Below are 20184 nucleotides of genomic sequence, written 5' to 3'. Positions count from 1 at the left end.
CCTCGACCAGGACCCGGTGGCAAGGAATCTGAAACAATTAGCCATCGAAGGGAAGACTCGCAAATTTTGGATGGAGGATGGCCTCTTGTTCACGAAGGGACATCGGATATTTGTTCCAAAAGTGGCAGGGCTGCGAAAGATTCTCTTGCAAGAGTGCCACGATACATTGTGAGCAGGTCATCCGGGGTGGCAGAAAACCTTATGCCTACTGAAGAGAAGTTACTACTGGCCGCAGATGAAGGATGATGTGATGGAGTAAACAAAGACCTGCCTGATCTGCCAGCAAGACAAGGGAGAGAAACAGAAGCCGTGGGGGCTACTAAATCCTTTACCGGTACCAACTCGTCCATGGGAAAGTATCTCGATGGAGTTCATATCTGGGTTACCGAAGGTAGGGGCTCTCAGTGTGATCCTTGTCATTATGGACTGCTTCTCGATGTATGCCACATTCATTCCCCTTCCGAAGACGTGCAGCGTTGAAGAGACGGCCACGATGTTCTTCAAGAATGTTGTGAAATATTGGGGACTACCTCAAAGTATAGTTTGTGATCGCGACTCTCGCTTCACGGGACTATTTTGGGGAGAGTTGCTCCATCTCCTGGGCTCTAAACTTCGGATGTCCTCAAGTTACCATCCTCAAACAGATGGCCAGACGGAAAGATTCAATAGCATGTTGGAAGAGTACTTGAGACATTTTGTGGGCGCAACCAAGATGGAGTGGGTGTGCCTCCTAGATGTTGCCCAGTTCTGTTTTAATGTTCAAACGAGCTCCTCTTCTAACAAGAGCCCGTTTGAGCTTGTCACAGGTCAACAACCGTTATTGCCCCCCACAGTTGCAGATTTTTATGGTGGCCGGATGAAGAAAGCTCACAAGTTTGCTAAAGAATGGAATGTCAATGCTGAGATTGCTCACACTTACTTGGAGAAGGCGTCCCGCCGCATAAAGAAGTGGGCAGATGAGAACCAGAGGCCAAGAGAGTTCAAGGTAGGCGACATGGTCATGGTGAAGTTGAATAAGGAGCAGATAAGATTTCTTAGAGGAAGAGACAAGCGGCTGGTGCGAAAGTATGAAGCCCCATCCAAGTGATCAAGCGGATTGGGGAAGTTGCTTACAATCTTGACCGCTCTGCCTGGATAAAGTGTCACCCGGTCTTCCATGTGAGCTGCTTAAAGCCGTACCATCCAGATCCTGAAGATCCAACCCGCAACAAGAGCAAGCGTGCCAACATCCATTCCAATCAACTTCCAACAACATCAGCCGACTAACCCAGCCTTGAAGACTTGAAAAATTGAAGAGTTCTAGCGTTGCCGAGGACGGCAACAGATTAGGTGGGGGAGAGTGTGACAATACGCACACTTCGAACCCTTTTTTTTTTTTTTTTTTTTTTTTGATGAAATGTAAGAATTTCATTAAGCACAAACGAGCTATTACAAGCTATTCCAGTTTTTACCACATCACCAATTCTAAACCCCATAAAAGGGTTTTACAATGACAAGCTAACTAAATTCAACCAAGATACATCATTGATAGTCAGGCCCTGAATTGATTTAGTAGCCAACTTCATCTTCACCTCCTTTTTAATCTGTTGTATAACATACTCAGGTCTCAACAAACAAGCATCAACCCGCACTTTGTTCCTTTGCATCCAAATATGATAGAAGGCAGCCAAGACAATACACATGATAACATTCCTCCGAAGAGCGGATCCACGCCACACTCCAATCCAGTTGATCGATTGGAACTAGGCCACGAAACATAGCGATTCCAGCCATTTCAAGAAGGATCCTCTGACTATATCTACACTGGAGAAACAAATGAAGATGACTCTCCTCTGCTTCCCCACATAATGATAATTTGCATCGGACACAATGCCTAATGACATCAATTTATCCTTGATTGAAGGCGTTCACGAGCTATCAACCAGCCAATGAACTGGTGTTTGGGAATACACCAGCTATTCCACAGAGCCTTATGCCATACCACTGTCTGAAATCTTTCTCTTAGCGATTCATAGCACTGATTGAGTATCCTTTAAGATCTAGAGTCCACTGATGGTTTGTGTATCCATGAGCAAGTTTAGTTTTTGTTCGCAAATGACCTTCCAGCCCCACTAACATCTCCAGGTGGGGATATAGTCATTCTAATCAGCTCCTTTTAAGTACACTTGGTGAACCTATTTGACCCACAATCTATCAGGACAAGTATATATCCACCAAACAAGTTTCCCTATTGCTTTGCAATATTCCGGACAAAGCTATCCCTAATGCCTAGTCCACCTTCTTCCTTAGAAGAACACACTTTATCCCAGCCCACAGGAGGAACCCTGATATAATCAACACTCCCATCCCAAAGATAGTGTCTACAAATAGAATTAATCTTGTTCAACACTCCTTTAGGAATAAGGAAGATATTGATCCAGTAATTATATAGAGCAGTAAGGACTGAGTTTACTAACACCAATCTTCCAGAATAAGAGAGCTTTTTGGTCCCAAATCCTCTAATCTTGGTGATAATCTTTTCAACAAGTATTTGACAGTCCTGTTTAGACAATTTCCCACAGGTAATTGGTATTCCCAAATATCTGAAAGGTAACTTACCCTCAATAAATCCAGAGACTTGCAACACATCAGCTTTGATATCTTTAGAGACCCCTTGGAAATAAGCATTAGTTTTAGTAGCATTCATCTGCAACCCTGATGCTTGAGAGAAAGTACTGAAAGATCTCAATAAGACCATAATAGAGGCAATATCACCCTTACTAAAAAGAAGAAGGTCGTCAGCAAACATAAGATGTGATAACCTCAGTTTCCCACACATTGGATGAAATTTGAAAGGCATAGTATCAGTTGTGAAGGCCATAATTCTGCTAAAATACTCCATGGCCACAGTAAATAACAAAGGAGAAAGGGGGTCTCCTTGCCTCAATCCCTTTCCCCCTTTGAAATGCCCAAAAGTATCTCCATTTAAGACCAAGGAATAAGTAGCAGTAGACACACACTCCATAATCAGGTGAATCATATGAGTAGGGAATTCCAAACTGTGTAACATCTGTTCAAGAAAAGCCCAACTTACAGAATCATAGGCTTTCTGTAAGTCCATGTTAAGCATAAATCTAGGTGAAGCAGCTCTTCTATTATAACATCTGACTATATCTTGACAAATTAAGATGTTTTCAACAATACTCCTCCCTTGAATAAATCCACTTTGGTTTTCACTAATAAGGTCGGGTAGTACAAAGAAAGCCTATTGCGGATCGGCTTAGAAATACACTTATAGATCACATTACTGATGAAATTGGTCTAAACTGAGTAACACTATGAGGCAAATCACATTTGGGGATGAGGGTTACTAAAGTATGGTTAATTTGTTTTAACAGTTTCCCTTCATGAAAGAAATCCTTAATGGCATCACAAACATCCCTCCCCACAATGTCCCATGAATCTTTAAAAAGGCACTAGAATAGCCATCGGGCCCAAGACCTTATGGCTAGGAATAGAAAACATAACCTTTTTGATCTCAAAGATCGATGACAGGGAAAGAAGTATGTTATGATGATCCTCGCAAAGTGCCCCCTCGCACCACACCCTAACACACTTGCCTAGTCTCAACAAAGTACCCAAAAGGGAAGTGTAGAACTCGCAGAAAGCACCCGAATGCTGCTAGTGTCCTCACACAAAACCCCCTGAGTATTAGTGATATTCAAGACTTTGTTCCTGGCCTGCCTACACTTGATTACTTGATGGAAATACTTGGTATTGCTATCTCCTTTCTCCATCCAGGTAACCTTAGATTTCTGCACTAAAAAATCATGGCTAGCAGTAGCCAGAAATCTCACACTATTAGATGCATCTCTCTCCATCTCAATAAGCTGAAAGTTATGAGGATCTCTCCTTAGCCTATCCTGGATATCCTCCAGATGCATTTGAGCTCTATAGAAATTGTTTTCAATATCAGCAAAATTCTCCTTATTCAGCTTCCTAAGATGGCACTTCAAATTCTTGAGCTGTCTAGTCAAAATATACATCTTTGTGCCAAACCAATTACCTTTCCAATTAGCCTGAACACAAAGCTTAAAATTCTCAGCTTGACTCCACATATTGTAATATTTAAAACTTCACCTTTTCTTATCTTTGTCATCAAAGGCTTGCAAGACACAAGGGGAATGATCAAAGATGCCCTCACAATAGAAATGAGCATAGACAGAGGGGTGATCAGCAAGCCATTGTTGATTGACCAAAACTCTATCAAGTCTACTATAAACCCTAGTAGCTGGATCATGTTTATTACACCAAGTAAAGAAAGACCCACTAGCAGGGCTATCAGCTACCTCACATTCATCAACACAGGCCTTAAAGTCTTCCATTTCCTCCACAGAACTATTGCCCCCCAATCTTTCAGCAGGCACCAGCACTGTGTTAAAGTCACCCTTAGGTTTATTTATGCTATGTAGTTTCATTTCCTCTTGTATATTTTTAGTAAATACTTTCCAAGTGTAGCATAGTTTGCATAGCTTTTTCTTTCCATAAATAGGTATATCGTTATTCTACACTTTCAATGTTTCCTGCTACCAGGATGTAACTATCAAATTTCCCTCTTTGGGGAGTACTAATCAATCAAAATCTACTTCCTACCATGCTGCCTTCTTATTGCTTGTTGTTGCTTTTTTGTGAACGACTCTTGCCTTCACTTCACTAACAAGCCCGTGTGTGTCGATCGAGACTAGGATTCCGACACCCACAACCCGAGACCGATTACGAATGCACTAGTGCTTGATAAACACTAGTGCTTGACGCTCTCGCTTGCATTCTTGTCGAGTGTTTAGACAAGGGTGCGCGTCACGCCCCGACTCAAAGTTTCGGACCGTGACACCAGGCCTGGACAGTGGGCAGGGGTGAGAAGGCCACGACTGGGCAGTACAGCCTTAATCCGTGCGTGTCCAGCTCGTCTTTTGTGCATTCCGCGACCGTCTTTTCTCCTTTTTTCTATGCCTTCTTATGTCCTATATTAAGCTTTGCACATGCCTTGTAGTTGTTGGGTCACTCTTATATTATGGCGTATGCTTATGAATGATTCGCAAGTGGTTATTTACGTTTCATCTCATGTTTTACATAATGCAATTGTTCATTCCCACTTGTTTATATTTTGTTCAAGTGGCTTAGTTATATGAAATAAAATGGTGGCCTCGTTATAAAAGTATGAAATGACGTATAATATTTTATTTACGAGTTATTACTTGCTCTTTCTCATTTATTTATCGTATTTAAAATACGAGTGAATTATTCTACTTGTTTAATTAAATTGAGTCGTATTCCTGTGAAAATGCCTTTATGCTATACCTTATTGCTTGACGTATCTTTACGCCTACTTGTGCCGTTCTGCCAAGTATTGGTTGCACCACTCTCGTGCCGTTCTGCCGGGAGTTGGTTACCTCTTTTCCTCCGCCCCTTTCGGACCATTCTGCCGAATGTGGGTACTCGACTTCCGTTCTGTTGTTCCAGTCTTGGATGCGGACTGTTCTGCCGCATGTCGAATCGGGATCTGTTCTGTCCCGAGTGTCTGGCCAGATTTAGACTAGAACTCAGTCATTGTGATCATTATTATCGTCCTATTAGGGGACTTATATTGATTGAGTAGTGAAGGTCTTTCATGATATGGTTTGGATAAATTGCATTTGTCATATTTCATTAGAATTCGAGCTCGTGATTAAGTGGTCATGCGTATGTTCTTATTTGTTTTCTTATCTTATCTACTTATGCCTATGAATAGTTGAGTCTTTAATATGCTAATAATGATCTATCTTGTTTCCCTCTCATTTAATTAACATGTTTAATTATTAATCTTTTGATATCCATGTCATTTTTATTGCCCTATATGATTTACATATTTGAGTTCCTTGTTATGCGTGTTTTGACATAATGTGGCTGGGAGAACCCTGAGTTACTCCCCACTAACTGTGGCGTTCATGTTTCATGAATGACAGGTATTAGTTGGTGCTTATATAGGGTGAAGACATGTGTGAACTAGCGAGTACCTTGACCGTTGGACTTTATTTATCGTTTGCTAAACTCACCTATTCTTGTCTTGTCATTCATGGGATATAGTTTCCCCATTTTTGACTATCACGTTTGTATGAACATAAGTTCATTTCCGCATACTTTATCTATGTTGTAGGTTTTATTGAACCCGCGCTTTAAACTTTAAAAAGTTTCAAAAATTTCCTAAAATTCCGCATTTTCTTATTGTATCTTCTTAGCCATTTTGCGGGGGTTCACAACGACAATGAGACTCAAATAAGATGACAATGATGATGTGGCATGTGATCCGAGGTGATGAGGTGTCAGTGCTGATGACATGGAGTGTGGTTCCACGTAATACGATAACAGTGACGGTGTGACACGCACTTCGAAGTGATGACGCGGCATGTGATCGAGGTGATGACGTGGTAGTACGGACATGGAATGCGGTTTGATGTAACACGGTGAAAGTAATGGCGTGGCACACACTTCAAGCTAGGTGAATACGGATCAACGTAATATGGTGAAAGTGACGGCGTAGCACACACTTTGATGTGATGGCGTGGCATATGGTTCAAGGTGATGACGTGGCATTCCGTATATATACATATCTTTCCATAAAATTTTATAAGTCAATACCTATTTGACATTATCAATTTTTGACCCGCTATTTACGGATAAAAACGGGTTCGGGTATTTTTCGGGTTCGGGTTGAAAAAATCGGGTTATTTGCTAGTTATTTACGGGCCGGGTTACGGTCGATTTTCGGGTCGGGTCAAGTTTTGACAGGTCTACATCTTACTCATCCACCTTACTATTTCTCAACTTTTCAATTTTACTTCTCCAACAATAATTTACACTTATTCCTCAACACTCTCTTTCATCATTTATCTCTCTTACTTTAACATACTCCACATATTTTTTTACATTTAAAATCTATTTTCGTAATTTGTTCGGTTTTTTAACTCGATAATTTATCGACTTTGGTTTTGTTATAAAAAAAGTAAGACGTTTTTTTTCTTTTAAAAAAAAATATTCCAAGACACTTTCTAAAACATAAAAGACATAACATTTAAAACATTATTTTACAAGGCTACATTAATACAATATTTAAAAAAACACACCAAAAAATACATAGATAAATTAAATACAAGAAAGCATAAAACGATAAAGGAAAGAGAGTAAACATAAGAATGAGATTAAAATTGCGAATTTTTAAACGTCCAATAAAAAAACTATATTTAAGAGAGTAAAGAAAATCAAAGAAGAAAGAGAAGAAAAAGTTTGTGGATATATGTCAATATTACTACCTATTTGTAGAGAAAAAAATAGGAATTATGGTGTAATTATTTTTTTCAAAAAAAATAATTAAATATTAAATATTGCCAAAAATAAGAAATAGGTGTAAAATTAATTATTTGTATAAAGTGTGGGTATATGAAATGCAATTGCACTGCTTTTTTTTTTAGAATAAAAAATTGAAAAAAGCATGGAAAGGACATGTTCACCAGCAGTGTTTATTTCCTCGATTTACCGCTGCATGGTTTCATCCTCACTACTATGATGATATATACTCATTATTGAAGCCTTAATTTATTACTTAACTCCTCTTCCTTAATTTTTCGATGATGGCTATCCTCATGGTTGAGGATGGTCTTAGTTCTAAAATAGACCGCTTGGAACTCGAATTGGAAGTTGGAACGGCCAATCTCCTAAATTGTGCTTATTTGGTTATCCTCTCAATTCATAGGAATTCTAAACTCCCATAAATTGAGTTTTTGGTGACATGTTTGGTTATCCCTCATATTGCAAAATGGGGTAGTTTACAATTCCAAGGGAATTTTCAACTCCTACCTGATGTAGGAGTTTGATTACCAACCCCTCCCCACGTAATTGGAAACTCGTCATCTTTTTTTCCTTCAAAGTTACTCATTTACCCCTAAAAATTAGGTGTTAGTAATATTGCGGAAGGGTATATTGGTAATTAGAAATTATTATTTTTTTTGGCAAGTGGAAAGAAAGATTCCTAATGCTCCCTCATAGCCCTTTTTTGCAGGGTATGAGCTCTTCTGTTAAGGTTCCTGTGAATAAAACTAAAACATAAATAGTGAAAGCTTGCTGAAATAGATGATATCTCGCCCATGATGCCTTTAGTGTGATGATGCTTGCTTTCCTTTCTTGCCCATTGCTGTAACAGACTGAGACAGTCCGATGAAACTTCCATGTGTAGAAAACCCTGATCCTTAGCCCATTCTAGAACCTTCAGAACCCCAATAGCCTCTGCTTGAAGCGGTGATTCTGCACGTCCCTTCATTTTTCCCTCAAAAAGCGGACCCCCTACATCTCTAAACACAGCCCACCCAAAAGCAGCAAAACCCGACACTTTCCAGCTTGCATCCACCATAACCCCCATCCTAGAACAAGAGCCAAAAGAACCTATAAGGAAAACAGGGTGACCATCCTTGATACGTTTTACCTCATTGTCAATTTCCTGAGACCCTTGAGACCCATTTTGAAAATATGCTAAGACCCATTCACTGTTCTTAGGCTCCTTCATGGCCAATGAGGCCAAGCTATCTAACTGCTTAAAGAACACCTTTGGTATAAAACCTTCTCCTCTAAATATAGAATTATTACGCCGTGTCCATATACTATTCAAGATAGCTAAGAACTGTGTTATGCAGTTTATACTATGCTCGCGATCTTTTAGATAAGTTATCCAGTTGATAATCCAGTCACCGATTCCCAAGGAGCTATTCTGATTCGTCCTGATGCCTAGTGCTGAATCAAACCAAATTCTCACTGAGACTTCACAATCGCTAAATAAGTGCTCAAGGGTTTCATAATCTCTATTTCCCGTTTTGCACATGGTGCAGAAGGGGTCCCATCCAAAATTTCTCTTGTTAAAATCACTTTCGATTGGAAGGGAACCTGTGATGATCTTCCATAATAGAATCTTCCAAGACTGAGGTCCTGGAAGCTTCCACAGGGTGGTTTTACAGAGTCGCTTCTTCTTTTCATTTATCCTTTCCTTGTCCTTTAAGGATCCCTTTTTGTCAAAATATTCCCCAAAGATCACCCCATATCCGCTTTTTTACAATGTAAGTCCCTTAATTTGAGTAAGGCCAGAAGACTTCATCTTGGTTAGTGGAGGAAATGAGCGGGATCGCCAAATTTTTTTCCACACTATCCTGTTTAAAAATCAACTGAACCATCCCTTCATTCCATCCTCCCCCATTATAACACAGATCCTTAACCCGTAGATCCTTCATGAAACTAAATCCCTTATCAAGTAAACTATAAACAAGCTCCAGTAGTCCTCCATCGACCCACCGTGTACTCTAAACATTAAGATTCGAGTCAATATCGGGCTTCCTGGCGATGTTCTCCAGAACAAAAGCTAATTATAATTTATGCTTCGTAATCCCCATGACAAGTTCCCTTTATTTTAGCCTTTAACCCGTCTACAAAAACTTCCCTGCCAAAGATCTTTTCTCTAAAAATACGGCAAAACAAGGATTTTTCGTCATTATTGACCAATCTCCAAGCATGCTTAGCAAGCAAAGCCTGGTTTAAACACTCAATATTACTAATACCTAGACCGCCCTCCCTTTTTGGTAAACTACTAAAAATCCTACTACACCAGTGAAGAGATTTTCCTGATTTGAATCCCGCCCACCAAAGATGTGACAACAGAGAATTAATCTTCTTTGTCATACTTACCGGTATTTTAAATACCGATAGAAAGAAATTTGACATATTTGATAAGACGGATGAGATCAAAGTTAATCTCCCGGCCGGTGATAGGAAAATGCCATTCTAAGAGGAGATTTGCTTTAGCACATTTTCCATAAGGCCCTTAAAGATATCCTTTTTTGATGCTTGAAAATCAGTAGGCAGACTTAAGTACTTTCCAAACCCTTTATTGTTCTTTATTCTGAACGCTTTTAGATATAACCTAACTCTTCTCAGTTTTATATTCGGAGTAAAAATAATACCTGACTTATCGTCATTAATCACTTGTGCGGATGCTCTGCAGTAATTTTTAAGTAAGCGCATTAGTTGAAAAGCTGACCGTCCCTTATCTTCCATAAAGAAGACCGAGTCATCCGCAAAGAGAAGGTGCATTAAAGGAGCTACCCCTTTACGGATTTTGATTCCTTGAATCTTCTCTTCCCCTTGCGCTTGCTCCACTTTTCTAGACAGGACTTTCATGCACAAGATAAAAAGATACGGCGACAAAGGGTCCCCTTGACGTAAAGCACATAGTGGTTTAAATTGTTGTAGGGGAGAACCATTAAATAACACCTTATAAAAGACCGTTCTAACACAACTCATTACCAGAGAAATGAACTTTTATGGAAATCCAAATTTAACAAGCACTGCCTGCAGAAAATCCCATTTCACCCGATTATATGTCTTACTCATGTCAGCCTTAAAAGCAATCATTCCCACTTTTCCTTTTATATGCGTACTGATCTTATGAACTATTTCATGGGCCAACAAAATATTTTCCGTTATATTTCTACCTGATATGAACGCATTCTGATAGTCACCTACTATGTAACCCATGACCTTTTGCATCATGTTTGTTACACATTTTGTAACAATCCGCATAAAAACATTGCATAGACTAATGGGCCGATATTCTTTTACCTCCTCAGGGTTTTCACACTTAAGAATTAAAGTGATGAACGTTCGATTAATTTCCCTGAGCACCTTTCCCGAATTTAGAGTAGATAAGACCGCTTTTATAAAATCTTTTTTAATTGCGTGCCAACACTTTTGATAGACGATAGCCGGAATGCCATCCGAGCCAGGAGATTTCAAGGGTCCCATCTGAAAAACCGCCATTCTAACTTCCTTAGCAATAAAAGGTTTTCCCAGTGCATCCGAATCATCGCTGGATACCCAGAGTCTAAGGGAATTAAGGATGTCTGAATAAATATCATATGTGGGTCTGGGAGTGGTTTACCGGAGTATACAGTTGTTTGAAATAATCTTGAAAAATATCGCTAACCTCTCATGTATCATAGCACCATGATCCATCCACTTTTCTCACTCCCAAAATGAAATTTCTTCCTGCCCGGCCTTTAACCCAATTGAAAATAATATTTAGTACAGGTTTCCCCGTCCACCATCCATTTAATTTTTGCACTTTGTTTCCAATAGATTGCCACAGCGGTTTCAAATTCACGAACTTCTTCATTTGTTCGAGAGTACTCCTCGTCGTTTCCATCATTGATTGCCACCTCCATTTCATGTTCAAGTTTCTTGTCAAACTCCTCCCATTTCCAATTCCTTTCTTTCCTCTTTTCAAGGAAGCCATTTTTTTACCGTTCCCCTTACCCGAGCAAGTTTCTGAGCAAGACAAAAGGTAGGAGATCCCCTATCATGTATAAACCATGTTTCCCTTATAGCCTGAATACACTCCATATAATCTAATGCACATGCATCAAGCCGGTAGGGTCTTTTGTTCGTATTTTTTGTAAGGTTCAGATCCACCTCTATTGGTGCGTGATCAGAAATTTGGATTGGGTAGTGTTTAATACCCGTATTAGGGAAAACAGAAAACCAATATTTTGAGCCTAACGCCTTATCAATACGCTCATAGACTCTCTTTTCGCCCATTCTATTGTTGCACCAAGTAAATATTGGACCCTTAAAAGGTATGTCAAAAAGTTCATTCCTCATCTTCCAATTATGTAAATCAGAGGCTCCTGGAATCCGATGTTTATTCACGCTAAATTTATCACACGAGAATTCAACTTGATTAAAGTCTTCAACAATAAGGTAGAGGTGATTCAACCGTCCCAAACATTCTTCTAACTCCAGTAAGACCGACCTTCTCGAAGAAATGCCAGGTGCACCATAGAACAAGACAAGGTACTATAAATTCCCATTATATTTTTCAACTAGTAGGACAACAAAATGATTACACGAAACTACGAAGCTCATCCTAGCTTCCTTCTTCCATCCCACCCATAGACCACCGGCTGCCCCACACACATCAACCCTAGTGGCCTCTCCAAAACCTAACGACCTAAATAAAGGACTTATAGTGCTTACATTACATTTCGTTTCGACAAGGAAAATAAAATCATAAAGCTTAGAACTAATAAGCGCTCTAATCTTAGCAATTGTAGGGGAGAGCGCATTATTGAGCCCCCTAAAATTCTGTGGACATGGGGGGCCCACGGGGTCGCTTGGGAAAACAAGCGTTTGTATTTGTGGAGTCGTCACCAATTTATTGTGGATAATTGGAAACCGTTCGAATACTTCGCGTCATGTCAAGACACAAAGTAGTGACATAGACACCAAGAACTCGTTACCCTTAGCATTCTATGTCTAGAATGACACTCGTGGATGCCAATGAACATGGATGTTCACAGAGATCTGGAGTAAGGGATGAGGGTACGTATTAAGAAGCTCTTTTGATCGAACACCTAATCCCGCCCACCTCGATAGCGGCCTCTACTAATGATTAGGTAAATTATCTATATTTGATATGTTGTCGATTATATGCATGCAATGCAACATCCAATAAATTAATCCTAGCACGTGAGAGTTAACTACGTCGGTGAACATTTAATTTAGCACTCATTAGGTCAAAGTAGAGATTTAAGGTTGATTACATGTGGAGGCAAACAAACAAACAATGATAATAAAATATAATAATTAAAATTACAATAAATTACAATGGTTTGATTGACTCACGTCGAGAATACACTTAAAACGGATAATTTGAGAAAAGAAAAGAGAAAATAAATTAAGGGTAGAAAACGAACAGATCAGTAATGATAATACGAGTAATAGTCGATTAATACGTAAGCTAATGAACTAGGTCAAAGCAGAACCGGATGTTCAGAGAGAGAACTCAACCCGGAACAGGCGCAGCAGAGCTACGTCCCTGGGAAGAGGCGCAGTGGTCACTGCGTCTGTTTCTGACGTGAGTTCTGGCTGTGAAGCCGGAACTGCATATCGTTAACATTCATTGGTAACTCAATGACCGATTATTGATATTTGACTCAAGTAGAAGTGATTTAGCATATTAATGAATTTAGTCATAAAAGCAATGAAACATGAATTAAAACTGATTATAACTAATTAAAACGAATTATGAACGAGTTACGGCGAATTATAAACGAGTTAAAGTTAATGAAAACAAATTAGGTTAAATTAAAGATGGAAAAGACATGATAGACGGTAATGAAAACATATACAAAAGGTCGAATTTCAGAAACGTGATATGAATGAATCGAGCCTCTAAAATCCGGGTTTGATGTTAACAACGAAAACCCGCTAATATTGATTATTAGGGATCTAGGTCGAATTAGGATGATAAATTATCTAAGAACTACGTATTAAAATTATTATGCGAACGAAATAAGAGGAAAAGACGGAAAGACGAAAGAAAGAAAACGAAATAACAGAGAGCAAAGGATGAAGAAGAAAAGCAGAAACTGCGGCAATCTCAGGAAGAGGCGCAGCAGGTGCTGCAAATCTTCGAAGAGGCGCAGCAGTTGCTGCGTTTCTTCTCGACGTTTGTCTCCCGTTAATCCGTAAAAACAGTTTGATAAAAGGTTTTGTAAATCGGTTTTAAACGTGTTTTCGACGTAAATCTTACAATGATTAATACAAAGAGAAAATACAATAATAAAAGTAGGGAATTACACTCTCAGACTTACATGTTTGACGAAACGAGATTGACTAAGTTAACAATTAGTGATTGCTCGACTCGAATGTACGACGAAAGTGCCCTCTTAAGAGGAATTAAACTAAATTGATTAAGTTGATTGAGTGGAGCTGGTCAAATTGGTCGGTCATGCAAAACGAGGCTGGTACTCAGAAGGATCCGAGCTTATGTGGTCGAAAGTTCAAGCACGTAGATGCCAATAAGCAAGAGCACGGTCTTAGAATGCAAAGGGAGAAGAGAAGGGTGGACACTCGCGTGAGAAATATGAGGAACGAAACTCCCTATTTATACTAATCACACGGAGGAATTAGGGTTATGGAAGGAAAGATCCGGAAATAACCGACTTAGGTTAAAACACGGAAACTTGGACAAACAGAAAGCCCTGAGAAAAGGCGCAACAGGTGTTGCGTCCCTTGGAAGAGGCGCAACACTTATTGCGTCCTTCCCTGGGTAGGTTCCTTCTGCGTGTAGAAAACACGTTTGAGACCCTGTCGTCTTTTAGGCATAAATTTCTCTACAAGACTCCGAATAAGGTGATATTGGTGGTGTTAGAATGCTAAAAAAAAGGTCTAGAACTTTCGGTGAAATAGGCCTGACCCAAAAAAGTCACTATCACCTCAGAAAACGGGCCTAAAGGCCGGGTTATCATTTTAACTAAATGAAATGCACATTTTGTAATGTAAACTTTAAGCTTAGCCCAAAGAAGTGACATGGGACTCAAAAATGAGATATAACCATAACATTTTATAACATCCTAACCTTAGTTAGACAAGCACATTGCTTTTGACTCGGGATTTGACGGTTTTAAGAAATGAAGAACGTTTTTGATCCGGACTCCAAATGAACTCTGATTACTGTCAAAACGACCGTAATGGTGCGTAGATGACGACCAAGGGGTAGACACAAGTATTTGAGCTATCACTTGACGATAAACTTAAGAAATGTCATAAATCGTTTCGTTTACCAAACATGCGGCCCAATCATCACTAGGTGGCTTGCGGGAGGTGCAGAAATGAGGTATCTACAGAGCCCCCACTTTGACTGAGGCTTGGACAAGGCGAAAGTCAAAGTATAGCCATTAGGTCAATCGAAGATTACAATATGATGACTATGGCGACGCGAGGCGGCTCAAGGGCTCTAAGGCAAGGACCTGTCGTCGGGAACATTTTAGAGTCTGTCGACTATCGGGGAGGGTCGTTTAAAGTCTATTAGACTATGTAAGGAAGCTCGCCAGCCATAAGAAGAAACCATACCTGAGAGACCCCTGGGTGAAACGAGACTGAAGGCGCTTCGGCAAAACTCTTTGGTCTGAAGATAACTTGGTGTCTGAAGGCATTAGGGGGCACAGGGAATCTGAAGAAACTTCTTAACACTTTTGAAGGCTAACTCTGAAGGCTATCTCTCTCTAAAGGGAAGGCTGAAGGATAACTCTATGACTCTCGGAAGGACTGAAAGGGGACTTAACTGAAAGGGGTTATCTGAAGGTTACTGAAAGGATTATCTGAAAGTGTCTGAAGAAATAAAGGAGTATCGGAAGAGAGGAAGGCTGAAGGAAGGATTATCTTGAAAGGATTATCTAAAGGTTATCTGAATATATGAAGGTTATCTGAAGGGTTGTCTGAAAGATTAAGGCAAGTTTCTGAAAGATCTGAAAGGTTTATCTTGAAAAGGGTTATCTGAAAGTACATAATCTTTGGGAATTGTTTCTCTCGAACTCTGTGGGGAAGAATCATATGTTTAGTCAATCAATGATGCGTCCTTTGCATCATGGGGGACACATTGATGATTAGGAACATCTTGATCACCATGAGAGAAATCTTAGGTGAGCAATACTGCAAAATACTGCTGCGCTGGAACCTATATATTGACGACTAGGGACATCTTGATCGTCGTTGGGGAGAATGAAGAATTGAACGAAGCCCCCAGTTGGAGCGAGCACTCTTCTAATATTTACCTGCATGGTTAGTAGCCACACAAGAACGCAGTCTAATAGGAAAATAGCACGTAAACGCACACGCACGTAAGTGATTAGCACATGGACCTCAAATGAGGAAGAACACAGGTTTTGCAAAAGTTGTTTCTTTTATAAAAGTTATTTAAAACTTACTTAAAGAAGTTCGTCGTTTGTAATGCGTTATGCATATTCAATGGGCTCTAGTCACAGGACTTGACATGACATCGACTCACTAGGATGCAAGACGATATATTGACGCAACGCTAACTTAGTTTTGACGCGACACGGATGAATTTGACAGACTTTGCCTAAGTATGCGTAACCTTTAGCCAACTATGGGCGTTTTGACGCGACACAGGGATGAATTTGACAGACTTTGCCTAAGTATACGCAACCTTTAGCCAAGTATGGGCGCCAACGCGTTTCGGTTTTAAAGGAAGAATTGCAAGAATGATGACGGCATATAAAGGCAAGGCATGAGCCATGGATCGACTGTCTACTTGGACATCTTTTAACACTGTTTGCTTTAAAAGAGACTCCTCTTGAGGCACGATAAATTGGTGAATCGATCTAAGACCTTTGTTATTGTCCGGACGAAGTACTATCTAGACTCAAATGAGAGAGAAGTAAAGGAAGGGTGGCATCTCGGAAGAGAAGCCTCCATGATGAGAAGATGACTCTGGAATTTGGTAAAAAATAGACTGGGCGATAAGAAGGAGCCCCCAGTAAAGAGGTTAAAAAGGAAATTGTGGTTGGAAGTTTGAAATTGAGGGATGGTATTTGAGGTTGAAATTTTGATGGTTGAGGTGGTTGATAATTGAAAGTTGAAAGTGGGGAGGATTGTGTCCTTGAGGACTTCCTACGTATTCACGTGAAGTAAAATCAAACCAGATCGTAGTTCTGAGGCTTGGTTAATTTTATTTTGGTGTTGTGGTTGTATCCTTTTTGTGTAAGAAAGGACTGCCTACGTATCAACCTGAAGAGGTGAAATCAAACCATGCTCGTAGTTAAGGTGTGTGCCTAAGCTATCATGTTAGGGCCTTAAAGTGCATGGATCAGGAGAGTATTTTCCTTTTGTGACTCGAACAATTGATTTGAGATTACTCTCTCTGATTAAGTTAGTAAAAATTTCCTTGTCGTGTGAGCACACTTAGAAGTGGAACCCGAGGATGATATGGGTATGTCTTGTCCTAGGTAGCAAAGTATTTGAAGACTCCATGTCCGGGTCTAGGTGAAACTGGATTGGATATTTGGAATGTGGAGCTCGGAAATAAGAGGCTTTGATGAACAAATCTCTAGAGCTTTGATTTTGTGGAGTTAAGGCGTGATGGGGTTATGGCTTGTAATATGGTTTGGAAATTGAGTCTCTTGGCTTGATGTAGCCTGAGCACATAAAGGTAGGTTAAAATGACGTTGGTTCAAGTTTCCGTGTCTTGGCTCTAAAGGATGGGTATATTTGACGAGCTTGAGAGGATTCTTAAAATTCCTAACTATCTCCCTGTAACGGTCTCGAGAAGGACTTAGGGTGTATGATGTGTGAAAGGCTAAGTGAGGGTGTTAGCTGACCATCTTCATCGATGTCTTGATTCAGACTCACATTCTTGGTCTGGAACATATATCGGCATTTGATTCAGATTCTTGATTCAGGTTTTTGAAGATAACTTTGACTTCGGATATTGACATTGACTTGCTTGATTGAGCCTTGTTCTTTTGACTCTTTTGTATTGGATATTGATCTTGGTCATTTATCTTGATTGAGCCTTTGTCTTTTATCATGGATCGTATCGTCTTGAATTTACTTGCTACCATGGATTTGGGTCAGACTAGCACCTTTGGTGTAAAACGGGTTTGTTTTTAGTAAACAGGGGTTGTCTATTATGGGGAATGGGCTTGCCTTCCGTCATGGATCGTCAACAAGAGAGATGGTCCAGATTTGTCCTAGAACCTCTTGAGATAGGCTCGTCCTAAACTAGGGTATAGTGAGGTTTCTATTGCCAGACATGGAATAGGTAAGAAAAATGGACACGGAGTTTTGGGTCCTCTACAACTTGGAATGGAATATTGTCTAAGTGCACTCACATCGACTTGCCATGCGTTGTTTGTTTTAAAATGTCACAAATCAATTCTCGTTGTCACCGGAACATAGGTAAAGGAAGAGATAATAGAATATGTGGATTAAAAATTGTACTTTTATTGACATGAATAATAAATGTATTTAACATAGACTCGAGAAGACATGTGACTCGTAGGACAGCCCCCAGGTTGTCACTAGAAATAGAAATGGACATGAAGAGACATACTAGAACAATTGGGGAAAGAAAGCCTAAGACTCGGACTCGGACCCAGGCTTTGACTCGATCTTAGATCTAGACTCGTAATCATCGGCCCACGCTTGGACAATTACTCTTCCAGCAACTGGTTTCGGCATCTGGCTTTGAGCATTCACCCAGTTGAGCACCTCGTCGTCATCATTGGGAACACTGGAGGGATAATAGTCAAGAAATGTTTCCTGATAAGTGTCATATCCATGAGGATTGCCTAACTTGCCATGTGAGTTAAAGGTTGAGAGGGACAATTTCCCACTTTCGATCATATCTTGGATCATATGCTTGAGCTTATAGCACATCTCAGTATCATGTCCTTTGCCCCTATGATACTGGCAATAGACGTTCTCATCCCATAATTTAGATCTCTTTTCTGGATCTGCTGTAGGACCGACAGGCTTCAACATTCGTCGTTCTATGAGTCTCTGAAGGGCATCGGTGTATGTAATACCAATGTTGGTAAATTTCCTAGGGGGTGCATCCTTCTTGTAGAAAGCCTTTGTAAATGACCTTAGAGAAATGTTAGGTTTCTTTGATAAAGGCTCCATAAGGGTACCTTTGTTGATTCTGATTCTTGGATGAGAAGAACCAGGAATAGATCGTTCACTTATTGCTTTCTCCTTGGGACCGTCAGGTTGAGGGTTTGTCTGGACATTTTTCATCTCAAGCTTCTTATCCATTTCAGCAAACTGGTTCTCCATGTTGGAAAGTCGAGAGTTTAGGCTATCAATAGCTCCTACTATCTTGGAAAATTTATTGTTGAGGGCAATGGAAAGCATGGTCATGTTTAATGATATTAGACCCAAGAGGGTCGGTCTTCTTGGATTGCTTGACGGAAGGTGGCACAGAAAGCTTGCCATCCTCGATCATATACTGAATAATATGCTTTAGACAAAAGCATTCCTCCATATCATGTCCCCTACCTCGATGGTACTGACAATATGAATTGCCCTTCCACCTAGGGAATATCTTTTCAGGGTCTGGGGTTGGACCAATTGGATGAAGTTTTTTTTGGGAAACTAGTCTTTGTAGAGCTACGTCATATGTGGTTCCGAGGTGAAGGAATTTCCTAGGAGCTCGTCCCGGCCTTGTGGGTGGGGTTTCCAAGAGGTTGACTCCCTTGTCTTCATTGGTCCTCTTAAATGGGTGAGTTGTGTTGAAGCTACGAACCTGTGACACCCCCATATACCAATGAGCCTTACTAAGACCCTCCCTAGCATATAAGGACATCACCATCTCGGTTGCCCGAGGAAAGTAATCATCAAAGGTCAACAAAAGAAGGTCAAACTGTTTTACAAGCGTTACAACCAAACTGTTAAAAGAAAGATACAACTCATCACTATATCCTACTTCCTGTCATAACTCGTGAGGACTCATCCCAGCCCGGACTCCAGCAATCATCCAAGACAACATCTGCTAAGACTGACTGCTCACCATAAGGGATCACGGTAGACACAACAAAACAAACCACACAAGATCATTAACCGAGATAAGACACGGCAAACATAACCAACTATAACAACCACAACCAAGCACGCCCACAGTCACAACCATTCTAATCAATCTCCGTCACCGACCCGTCCACTGGACAAGCCCTGCCAGTGGGGGACTGCAGCCATTCCCATGTAAGCCCTGCTGATCATATCGAGCGATAACCCCGTCCCATTAATGTGCACATCCCCTCCCGTGGGAGTTCCACGAAGGGCGAAACAAGGGCGTGAAGCCACTCCCGCAAGTGACTCCACTCAGCCGAGGACGCACCTCGAGAACCAGAGACAATCAATCACCGACAGCTGCAAAACAACAACAACCTACAACCTGTATACACCAATCGATTACCGCACATACTCTACCACACACACTCACAACAATAACAACACCTCAAACACGACACAACAACCGACACGCTAGACCAACCACAAAAACTGAGTAGGCGAACCTACCTTTAAGCGACTGCAACGGTTTCATGTCCACACACGCATGACCCAAAAATCAAGCAACACCTATACACACAATAAAATCATCTATCACTACCATTCTAACCCTAACTGAAAACACAAAGACACGGATGATGATGACGACATACCTACATGAGGAAATCTGGCAAAGGACCGCTACCCGACTCAAGCTATACACTCCTATGGCACAAGGACCTTCAAAGGCTCCCATGGAAGGTATTTGGTGAAGGGAAGAGG

General features: G+C 40.4%; 1 protein-coding gene across 1 annotated transcript; it reads right to left on the bottom strand.

Annotated features, from left to right (window-relative positions):
* Positions 1 to 8041: 8041 nt before the first annotated feature.
* Positions 8042 to 8884, bottom strand: LOC141630912 (uncharacterized). Its single transcript, XM_074443652.1, has one exon. The coding sequence runs from the start codon at positions 8882 to 8884 to the stop codon at positions 8042 to 8044; it is 843 nt and encodes a 280-aa protein (XP_074299753.1).
* Positions 8885 to 20184: the final 11300 nt, after the last annotated feature.

This window comes from Silene latifolia, chromosome Y (assembly GCF_048544455.1).
Source record: "Silene latifolia isolate original U9 population chromosome Y, ASM4854445v1, whole genome shotgun sequence".
Lineage (NCBI taxonomy): Eukaryota > Viridiplantae > Streptophyta > Magnoliopsida > Caryophyllales > Caryophyllaceae > Silene > Silene latifolia.
Note: the sequence above shows the minus strand (reverse complement) of the source record. Positions and strands in the feature narration are given on the sequence as shown.